The sequence below is a fragment of the Pinus tabuliformis genome, chromosome 2_2, assembly GCF_031772625.1.
Source record: "Pinus tabuliformis cultivar Carrire ecotype Pingquan chromosome 2_2, CPIR1, whole genome shotgun sequence".
NCBI lineage: Eukaryota > Viridiplantae > Streptophyta > Pinopsida > Pinales > Pinaceae > Pinus > Pinus tabuliformis.
The window spans coordinates 154,132,211-154,144,155 of record NC_142300.1 but is presented as its reverse complement, the minus strand read 5'-3'; the positions used below and the strand labels follow the sequence as shown (position 1 = coordinate 154,144,155).

Sequence of the window (11,945 nt, the reverse complement as noted above, 5' to 3'; positions counted from 1 at the left end):
CAAACTTGAAGATTATAGATGCTATTTGAGAGATCATGCTTTGATATGCAAATTTGTAGGGTTTTGGCCTCAGAAAAAGAGCTGGTAAAATGGATACAACAAAGATGGAAGCTGAAAGTGCATATCGATTTAAAGCTAGGGGCAAAGGGTTTTTTTACAGTGATATTCTCAAACCTGGAAGACAAGGAAAGAATCTTTGAAGGGGGACCGTACTTCATGAATAATGCTGGTCTATTTATGAGGCACTGGGAGGACTGCTACAATCCAGACCAGGAAAAGATGTTAGCAACACCCATCTGGGTAAGATTGTTTGGCCTACCAATGGAGTTCTGGGACCCTGAAATTCTGGAGGGTATTGGCAATACAATCGGCACTTTTGTCAAAGTTGCAGAGACAACAAAAAGAGGGAAGTATACATCATACGCAAGAATATGTGTATATATGAATATAGCAGAACCATTACCAGAGTTCATAGAGTTAGAATACCATGACAAAATATGGCAGCAACCGGTGGACTACGAGCATATACCCTTCAGATGCAGAAGGTGCCATGAATACGGACATCTCTTCAAACAATGCCCAATGAACAATGCGGAAGAAAAAACAAGAAAACAAGAAGAAGGACAAAGGAGGACAGAAGGAACAGAAGGAGGAGAAGAGGGTTTCTAGGAAATACATAGAAAAAGAAGACCAGGGAAAGAAATGACAAGAATACAACAACCCGTGAAAACAGTGGCAGTGGAATGTCAGAACAAGTTCGAAGCCCTACAGGAAGAAGAAGGGGAGATGAGAAATGAAGAAAACATGGAGGAACCCATGGAGATCACAAAAGAGACAAAGGAATCAGAACTAAACCAGGACAGTATGGCAGAAGGAGGAGCAGAGGACAACATGGAGATGTTAGCAGAGCAACCTCAGGCAGAGATTGACACTCAAAATGATAGTGGAAATGAGGAGGAGAGAATAATGAAAAAGTTGTTACAGGACTGGAAAAATCTTGATGAAAGGTTCATCCCGAAAGCCCAAAAGCAATTGTATAAAGAGACATTTCAAAAATACAAAGAAAAAAAAGGAACTACTCAAGCAAATCAACTGGATCAAACGGGAACACAAGGATCTCAAAGTTTTGGAATGGACAACTCTGGCAAAGGTGGTAGGAAACGAGGGAGGCGGACAATGAATGAAACCATACAAGCGGTTGGAGAAATATTGGTTAATTCTGGCAGAGTTATACCTCTCTCAGAGGTATTTCAACAACCCCCCAAAAAGTTTTAAAATGATAGTTACGAGTTGGAATATCAGAGGCCTTAACAGTAAAGGCAAGCAGAGGTACATGAAGGATAGGGTAAAGAAAGATAAACCCAACATAATGATAATCCAAGAAACGAAGATCAGCTCTCAACAATGTTACCGGGAATAGTGTCTATGCAGAGCTGCTAATCCCACTAAGGCTGGTAGCTACCTTAGAAACAAACAAACTAAAACTACTTTCGTTTCCCTTTATCAGAGATAGATGAGAGAAGAATAAAGGAGATCAACCTCTGTCTTGCGCTTGGTTCCTTGCTCGATTCCTCTCCCTTCTGATAGTCCTTTGCTACTTGCTTTCTTGTGTACCCAGCTTCACAGAGTACCTGTAGAATCAAAGCAACATAACACTATACGAGAACATAGATCTATTATCATAAGCAATATAGGATTAGATGTACATTAACCACACAAATGCATAAAACATCAATCACACAAGTGTATGGAGGAAAACTTGAATAGCTTTATTGATAATCAAGAAAGAGCCAAGAGAATTACAACCAATTGTTCTAACCCAGCATCATCCTCTCAGCAAGTAAGCCCTTCTTCACCTCATGAAAAGCTTAGATCACCCAACATTGTGATATTGCACCAAGAAACCAACAACACTTCCTTACAAGATAGAAAATTCCAGCCTCTGGATCTCTGGGATGAGGGATCCATATATAGATGTCTGCAAGGGAGGTGAGTTAGCTTGAGATTTGATTAGTGTCTTCCCTCTGATAGTTCTTGATTCCACTTGGAGATTGATGATCTCTTACTCATCCCTGGTCGAATTTAGAGAGGCAAGTGTCACAGGAGAAGTTTCTGGAAGATTCCATCCTTCTCCACCTTGCGGATTGACCCTGCCATTTGTCCCTTCTCTCCCATCACACCCCATAGAAGGGATTTTTGACATGAAACGCACCTACTGTGTGTATTTAGGTGGGATGCAACGCACTTTGCCTATGGAGCAGGTGAAATGGTCCAGTTTTGACCAGTTCTGGGTAGTTTTTCATGGAGAACTTCTGGGAGATGTTGTAATTAGTTGACCTTGTTCGTATAGGGGTTGGAACAACACCTTTAGGGACTTAGGAGCCCTTGGTTTATGGACATTTATGTTTGGGGTTGCAGTGCCTAAAAATGTCTATAACAGTTGCCCCCTAAAGCATGAGGTCGTTAATCTTTTGATGTCGGGTGAAATGCTTTATCATGAGGATCCGAAGTTTTTTCGAGTTGGGAGGCGACCTGTAATAAGATACAATACAATACATTATCTTCATTTTATTTTCATGATCTAGCTGAGGCGGGCATTCCCATGATCAGCTTTATAAATTCATTTTCATGTACATAGGACAGACAATCATCCGAGTGTAGACTGATGATTCTGGTAGAGCCATCATCCCTTAGATTTGATGATTATCTATGCAGCAATGATGTACATTTGATGTATTTATTTTCCTGAATATATATCGGAGCCCGGATGGATGAAACTAGATCTGGGGTCTTCAATATCGTTCGATCTTTACTCAAAGTATAAGTCGATCCATGTGAGGGATGTTCTGGAGTTGAACATGGAAAGACATCGCCTGATTACCAACCAATGATGTAAGTTGTTAACAGGCGTGAGAGGAATCACTGATAATGATAACGATCCTCAAGTTACTACAGTACAGTTCACGTGGTGTGAATAGGGGACTTGGCGTCGAACACCACGCAAAATCTTTCGGTCAAAGGCCATTGATGTAAACCTGTCGCCGGAAGTTAGAAACTTGCCATTGAGGCATGCAAGCTTCAAAGTACTGAAAAGGTTGTTCCTAGATCGACTTCTTGGATAATGAGTTGATGTCGACAAGAAGCAATCTGTCATAGGAGGGCCTTATTGAATCCCACATCAATGACATGGAACAAAGCAAATGATTTTAATGGAGGTGAAAACAATCTGGTGATATACAGTTCAGGGTGGCAGTCATGAAAGAATGGAGCGAAAATGTATTATAGTGGGTGAGACACATGTGAATTCTCTAAGTGACTTCTCTTGAACATATCAGTGACACTGACATGATGGATTGGTAGCATTAACCCAAAATGTGGATGGTGTGATGGAACCATGGTGATGTGACCAGTGAATGGAACAACCCAACCCGACTCGGATGCGGAGTGGAAGTGTCATGTTCAAGAGCGACTTGCTACCAACAAAGTTTCTTCAAGTTTTCTTCCCAATTTTTCCTCAGTCATTGCTGACCAGTACCTCTTTATTTTTGCCAAGCTTGAGGAGGATAAAATATGCTTGTTCTATAATTTTCCCTTCAGGAAAACCCATCACTATGTTTTAACGAGCCTAGCGATAGTGAAACTCGTTCTTGTCTGTTATGGACAAGTTTGTCACTATTAGGTTTTAACAAGTTTAACGACAAAGATAACTCGGTCATTTTCAATTTTAGATAGTCTGAAAAGGAACGTAAAGGAAACTCCAAAATCCTTTTTCGTCATCTAATCCCTTAAGTCCGAAAAAGTATAAAATAATATGAAAGGGATGAATTTTCGGTAATTTTAACAAGCCGAACAAGACAAGCGCTCGATCTTTTTGTGTAATAATCCCTCAGGTCCAAAAAATTAAAATCTAAAGGAGGGATAGCACTTCGGGTCGCTTTAAAGAGCTGGAGAGGCCATAGCTCGGCAATCTTTTCATATTTTATGAGTCAGTTGAAAAGATCTTAAAGGAGACTCTTTTTTTGAGGAACGAGTGATAGGTTTGGGTAGCAGCTGATTCCAGGTAAGGTTTGGAATTTTCCAATCATGGTAGTGTCACAAGGATGGCTAACAAGATCACTCTTCATAGCTGTTCCTCAAAAGGGGTAAACAATCAAGTGGAGGTGATGATGAGAACATGACCAAGGCTTCAAAGGCTGAAGTAATACATTCACGATGGTTATTTAACGGAAATTGGTTCATTTTTTAATGAGCTTAAATGCTGGGGGAAACACTTGCTCATTGCTTATGTTTATTTTTTAATGAGCTTGAATTCCGCGATAAAACTGCTCGATTAATCCAGTCGCATAATGAGGATGTCTCATATATAAAAACGACATTATTTCAAAGCTTTGCCCCACATCCTTTCTTTATGCAAGTTAGGAAACGACCAATCCTATGCGTTTAAAGGGTTAGAAGGCCTATAAATTTAAAAAATAAATGGTCACTCTTCGCTTGCATGCCAAAAGGTTTGCATGCCCCTAGGTATAGTGAAATAGAGTTTCAAGGTTACCCCTCAATTTGCCGACAAAACATTTGTTTTGTAGGGAAAGGCCTACCTTTTCAGGTTACCCCTCAATTTGCAGACAAAACATTTGTTTTATCAGGAAAGGCCTACCTTTTTCAGGTTACCAAAGATTGTTCTATTTGTGTTACAAACAAACACTTCTTCGGCGATGTCTACCAAAATAGAAAAAGGTGAGTGGCGCAAATGCCTCCACTCACATAACTTTGACGAGGGAATCTTATTCTAGTCTAATCCACTTTTCCTAAATGGGCAGGTGTGTCAGACTAGTCAGATATCCTTCGCGGAAACCTACCCTATACCTGAAGTTTTCCTATCGAAATAGGCCAGGGTGCATGCCCCCTGGGTTTCAGTCATGCTCTCCGAATCACTCGCACTCATCAGGAGGATGGATTGGGGATTGATGAGACATTCCTTGCATGAAAAGACCATTTAGGGATGGTATATGACTATTTGCTATGCTTGAACCGGGGAATGAAGGCTGGTCTACGAGCTTGACCACTCTTCCTTTGTGCGGAAAACACATTATTCTAAAGAGTGAGGAGACAATGGCTCCCATGCAATAAATATAGTCTCGTCCAAGGAGTAGATTATAATCCAGGGGTCCTTGGACTACCATTACGTTCATGTGAATGGTTTTCCCTCTCAATGTTATGGGCACATCGGGAAGGATCCCTAATGGTCGACTGGTTCCTTTGTCAAAGCCTGTTAGATTTCTCCTTTCAGGAAAAAGCGATGGCAAACCAAGCGGTTTCCAAGCAGTTGAGGAAAGGATACTCACAAAAGCCCCCTCATCTATGATGATACCGGCCATAACCATTCTATATACTTGAGCGATGATTCGGAATGGTACACTAGCCGGTAAATGGGGTCTACCTAGTAGATTCCAGTAAAAGGAAACAAGGAGGTTGCTTGGAGGTGGGACCGAATAGACGGCCAGGTATGACTCTGACGAACTTCCTTCCTGCGGTAAAGGAACAGGTAGATTGCCCCCATGTTCATCGGAGTGTGTGTTTACGAAGAGAATTTGAACGGTGTCGTTCTTGTTCTCTTTGGTGACTGTATCATCTGAAGATTGATCCTCTAAAGGCACGACCGGGTCAACTGCCGCCTCGACCTTTTGACTTTCGTCTGGTATGGATTTAGATGGTTTATCTTCAATGATAGATGCTTCGGCCATCCACAAGGGCGTGTCAGTCAGATTTTCAACTAGTGGCGGACTCGGCAAGAGTTTCTTATATCCAGGAGGAAGCCATAATAGTGAAACTGGACGGTCGTCCAAAACTCTTTTAGTCTCATCTAAGAAGGGAAAACGGTGGACAGCGTGATTGCCTTCACACAGTTTACAAGGAAATTTACATTTTCCTTTTTGTCCAGGGGCTTCACTTTCACTAGTTGACAGTGTATTCTCAACATGATCATCAGAGGTTGATGACACCGGATTGTGCAAACAAGGAGACCAGTCCCTTAAGATCCGAGGGATGCAAGGAAAATCTCGATGACAGTGGTCTCCTTTGCAAATGACACATGGTGATTTAGGCCTGGTCGGTGCAGTGTGTGGATTTTTGCTAGATGATGCTTGGTTGCCCCTTTTCGCCTTTGGCTCCTTCTTCTTCTTCTCTTTCTTCTTCTTTTCCTTCTTCTTCTCAGGTACTTGATTTTTGGCTTTACCAACTTCATCAAGAGAAGAGGAAGGAGGAGAGGAAGAATTGGACGAAGTAGAGGGTTGGGGGGTAACTCTGGAATCGTTTAGTTGCTGACACGATTGTTCAGGAATCGCGGTGTTCTGAACGACGAAGGTTGAGAAGAGCCATATGGGCAAGCCAATTGTCAATCCTGGAAGCGACAATGGGGCCATATCGGGTGCACCAACATCTCCCCAAGAGGAGAAGGGACTAGGATTTCCTCCAAGGAGAACTCCTTGGTTGGTGGACTCCATTTTCCTCAACCTAAGACCAACGTAGGAAAGGTGATAATTATTCTGTTTAAAATAAATTTTAGATGATTTGACACAACTTGTTTTTTCAATTTTTAAGAGTCGAGAAAAAACAAAAGATGACTCTAGTCGCCTTCGATTTTTAATGAGTCTGAAGTGACAAGTGCTCAGAGGGACCTTTTTCGTTAAGGAGTTTGAAAAGGAATTAAAGGGACTGCTATGGAAATCTAGACGAAGGGATTACCAAACCAATAGCAAAACTGCAGAATACTTTTTACGATATGGTAGTCAATCTTCTCGAATGTTGTGTTCAGTGCATTGCGGTCGATAGGGCGGCAGGCATGACTTCCTATGGATAAAGGATAAAGCCTATTGTGGTCTCCCAAAATATACTCGATGGTACATGGGAGCACAAGTCCGTACTGGCACTTATCATCTCAAAGTGGAGGAATCACCCAACCAAAAGTGAAAACAATAGTTACCAGGCTTTATGACGCCAGAATACGTCTCTAGCCTAGACTTCTAGATGTTGTGCGTTAGGTTCCAAAGCATTTTTAGATTCATTAAATTTATTTTATAGTTTATCTTGCTTAAGAAATTTGCCTTTCAGGTTCACCGTGTGATGTAGATGTACAATTCCTAAAATGAAATCTAAGATGATAAACAGTCGTTTAATCTTCTTTTTGCAAATGAAAATCCTAGCAACTAAGGAAAGAGAGATGGCGTTCTTTCAACAAAGAGCAAAGAGCACACACTATATGCACTGTCCTAAATCAAACCAACAAACAGTCTAAATGCAAATGCACATGCATGTATTTTTTTTCAGCCTTCTTAATGTGTGAATGATAAAAATAAAGCTAAGCGCAAATCTGAATTATTTTCCAAAGCGACAATTACTAACAAGTTTCTTTTCAAAACAAAATGAGGACAATGACAACACTTTGCGATTTGGAATTGAAAACTTGCTTTCGACACTAGAAAAACTACTAATTCAGATCAAATACAATAATAATAGTGTAATCGACTATCAAGAACAATCAGATTCTCTTCTATGACTGAAAACGACATTTGTGACACTTTACAATCAAGAAACGACAGTACAATTACGCTACTTCTTTGTAAAGGAGAGCTGAAAATGACTCAAAAACACATAAAAACATTTACAGTTCTTTGCACAATGGAGGCGGAATAACAGCAAGGAAAGGGGTTTCAAACAGAGGTGTACTGACTACAGGTAGCAAAACTCCTGAATAGATCTGAAAAGAGTGAACACAGAGACCAAAATTTAGGAACAAGGCCTTGTCTGATCAGCGCACCTGTAACACAGTGAAACTGAAATGCAACGCACCTACTACACTCGGGAAGTGCGCTGCATTTGAAGTTCACATAACAGATAGTGCGTTGGACCAGGGACGAGACTTTGATTGGATTCCAGGTCACAGTTTGCAGTTCAGTTCAGGGATTTAGGCCAGGCAAGTGGTAATCAGTAAATCAATCATAGGGGTAGATCTAACGAGGTTACTAGAGCCACCACGAGGGAAATTAGAAAGCTTGTAAATCAATTGTTTAATTCATAAACAAAACCCGGAGATTGACTGAAGCAGCGTTGATCTACTTTGCACTGGCATAACAAATGCGGTTCGAAGGCTAGCTGGCTTGACTTCAGGCTCCGTCTGTAAGTTTATAAAGTAAACAAATGTAGATGAACAAACAATCTACTCGTTCCCCAGTGGAGTCGGCATTTTGTTACCGAGAATAGTATCTATGCAGAGCTGCTAATCCCACTACGGCTGGTAGCTACCTTAGAAACAAACAAACTAAAACTACTTTCGTTTCCCTTTATGAGAGATAGATGAGAGAAGAATAAAGGAGACCAACATCTGTCTTGCACTTGGTTCCTTGCTCGATTCCTCTCCCTTCTAATAGTCCTTTGCTACTTGCTTTCTTGTGTACCCAGCTTCACAGAGTACCTGTGGAATCAAAGCAGCATAACACTATACGAGAACATATATCTATTATCATAAGCAATATAGGATCAGATGTACATTAACCACACAAATGCATAAAACATCAATCACACAAGTGTATGGAGGAAAACTTGAATAGATTTATTGATAATCAAGAAAGAGCCAAGAGAATTACAACCAATTGTTTTGACCCAACATCATCCTCTCAGCAGGTAAGCCCTTCTTCACCTCATGAAAAGCTTAGATCACCCAACACTATGATATTGCACCAAGAAACCAACATCACTTCCTTACAAGATACAAAATTCCAGCCTCTGGATCTCTGGGATGAGGGATCCATATATAGATGTCTGCAAGGGAGGTGAGTCAGCTTGATATTTGATTAGTGTCTTCCCTCTAATAGTTCTTGATTCCACTTGGGGATTGATGATCTCTTACTCATCCCTGGTCGAATTTAGAGAGGCAAGTGTCACAGGAGAAGTTTCTTGAAGATTCCATCCTTCTCCACCTTGCGGATTGACCCTGCCATTTGTCCCTTCTCGCCCATCGCACCCCATAGAAGGGATTTTTGACATGCAACACACCTACTGTGTGTATTTAGGTGGGATGCAATGCACTTTGCCTATGGAGCAGGTGAAATGGTCCAGTTTTGACCAGTTCTGAGTATTTTTTCATGGAGAACTTCTGGGAGATGTTGTAATTAGTTGACCTTGTTCTTCTAGGGGTTGGAACAACACCTTTAGGGACTTATGAGCCCTTGGTTTATGGACATTTATGTTTGGGGTTGCAGTGCCCAAAAATGTCTATAACAAAGAATTAGAAGATATAATAAGGAAACAAAAAATTCAATATGAGGTAATGGGTCAGGATGTGAATGGCACGGCAGGAGGCTTAGCAATCCTCTGGAACCCTGAGGAGGTTCATTTTGAAAACTGGATCAGCTTACCCAGAATTCTCTCAGGCTTATTCAGAATGATATGGTCGTCTAAGTGGATCCTCATTATAGGAGTCTACGGACCGCATATACCAAGAGAAAGAGAAAACTTCCTCAAAGATATGCAAACCACGAGAAGGATCTTCCCAGGAGTACCGTGGATTGTAGGGGGAGACTTTAATATGATAAAAACAATAGAAGAAAAGAGAGTGGGGATAAATATACCGGATCAAAATATGGAGGATTTTAGTGAGATGATTACAGAGCAAAGATTGGTAGACATCCCAACAATCAACGACATTCACACTTGGAATAATCGAAGAGGTGGTAGAAACCAAATAGCTTCCAGATTAGATCGATTTTTAATATCAGAGAAAATAATGAAGAGGGATGTATTTATTGAAGCCACAATATTGCCAGCAATGGGTTCAGATCATTGGCCCATCAGGCTGGAGATAGACATTAAGAAAAACCCCCTTAAAAGACCCTTCAGGTTTGAGGTTTTCTTTCTCAGGAATCCACAGTTTATATCTAAGATGGAGGAATGGTGGACGCAAAGTCAACAAAAAGGAAAATGCAGGATGCATACCTTTCAGTTAAAGCTTAAGGAACTCAAGGGGAAAATAAAAAAATGGAACAAGGAAGAGTTTGGAAACATAATGATGGAAAAGCAGAGGCTAGAGCAAAAAATGGAAGAGATACAACAAATAATGATTACAGAAGGAAGAGATGAGAAAAGATGCAGAGAAGAAGGAATTCTAATCAGCCAACTGGAGGAGTGGAGGAAACAGGAAGAAATTCTATGGAAATAGAAATCCAGGATAAACTGGCTTCGAGAAGGAGAAAAGAACACCAAGTTTTTTCATCAGGCCATGATACAACACAGACAGAGGAACATGATTTTCTCCATCAAAAATGAAGAAGGGGAGAGGATAACAGAACACAAAGGAATTGAAAAATTATTAGTAGATCATTATAAAGACCTGCTGACGGAACAGAGGAGAGGCTACAGAGCTAATCTGCAAGGAAATCCCTAGAATAATAATGGAGGAACAAAATAAGGCATTGATGAGAGCAGTAACGATAGAAGAAGTGGAAGAAATTGTGAAGGGAATGAAGAGAAACAAGGCCCCAGGACCTGATGGATATACAACGGAATTTTATCAGGCAAGCTGGCATTTTCTGGGACAAGAGCTACTGGAGGTGGTAGAGGAATCACACATAAATCAGAAGGTGTGGCAGGGTCTTAACTCTACTTTTCTCACTTTTATTCCTAAAAATGCAAACTCTGAAATGGCCCATGGCTTCTGCCCAATAGCCCTCTGCAACGTAATATACAAAATAATAGCCACTCTGCTGGCTAAAAGATTAAAACCCATTCTCTCTAGCATTATATCCCCAGAACAAACCGGATTTGTGGAGGGAAGACAAATCCTTGATGGATTAGTAGTTACCCAGGAAGTGATACATTCCCTAAAACAAAAAATGAAGAGGGGGATGTTGATAAAACTAGATTTGTCAAAAGCCTATGATAGATTAAACTGGAAATACTTAACGTAGATCCTCAAAGCCTTTGGTTTTAGCAACAGATGGATAGACTGGGTTCATAATATGATATCAATGCCTTTTTTCTCTATAATGTTAAATGGAATGCCAACACCGACTTTCAACGCAACCAGAGGCTTAAGACAGGGAGATCCTCTGTCTCCTTTTTTATTTATCTTGGTTGTGGAGGGTCTGGGAAGATACTTCAAAAAAGAGATGAGGGAAAGAAAGATCAAAGGGCTACGGCTATGGGGCAGCAACCTGCCCATCACACACCAGCAATTCGTAGATGACATCATGCTTTTCGGTGAGGTCTTGCTAAAGGAAGTAAGTGGAGTAAAAAAGTTTTTTGACTTGTTTATGGAAGCCTCAAGTATGGAAATTAACAAAGAGAAATCTTGTACCTTTATCTTCAATACTATAGAAACGATCAAAGCTCATTTAACTAGAACGCTAGGATTCAGACATGGCAAACTACCAACAAAGTACTTGGGGAATAAATTAGATGTAAATCCTACAAGAATAGCAAAATGGCAACAAATAATAGAAAAACTCAAGAATAGACTAGCGAGTTGGTCTTTTTGAACGTTGAATATGGTAGGTAGATTGGTGCTACTGAAATCAGTTCCCCAATCTATACCAATCTACTCTCTATCGGTCATGGCTGCGCCCAAAGGAGCCTGTACAAAAATGAAGGAAATATTTGGAAAATTCATATGGGGAGGGCCAAAATAGCAAAGGAAATGGGCACTAGTATCATGGAAAATCTTGACAAAAAGAAAAGAAGAAGGAGGTCTAGAACTCTGGGACCCAGGCCTCCTAAACCAAGTTCTAGGAGCAAAGCTGTGGTGGAGGTGGATGAGGAGAGGAAATGACTTATGGAAAAAAATATGGAAACAAAAATATAATATGCCCTTAACAACAGAAGACATTCTCAGATTAGAAGAAACTCCAAAAGGGTCTACAATATGGGAATTGGCAAGCCAGAACAGAAACATCATA

At 40.6% G+C, this 11,945-nt stretch overlaps 1 protein-coding gene across 1 annotated transcript; it reads left to right on the top strand.

Annotated features, from left to right (window-relative positions):
* Positions 1 to 216: 216 nt before the first annotated feature.
* LOC149191886 (uncharacterized) lies at positions 217 to 669 on the top strand. The gene has a single exon (XM_089406769.1). It carries the CDS (start codon positions 217 to 219, stop codon positions 667 to 669), a length of 453 nt encoding a protein of 150 aa, XP_089262895.1.
* The last annotated feature ends 11,276 nt before the right edge of the window (positions 670 to 11,945 follow it).

Excerpts from the sequence above, each read along its gene's own strand:
- LOC149191886 (XM_089406769.1), top strand. The coding sequence starts at position 217 with ATGAATAATGCTGGTCTATTTATGAGGCACTGGGAGGACTGCTACAAT.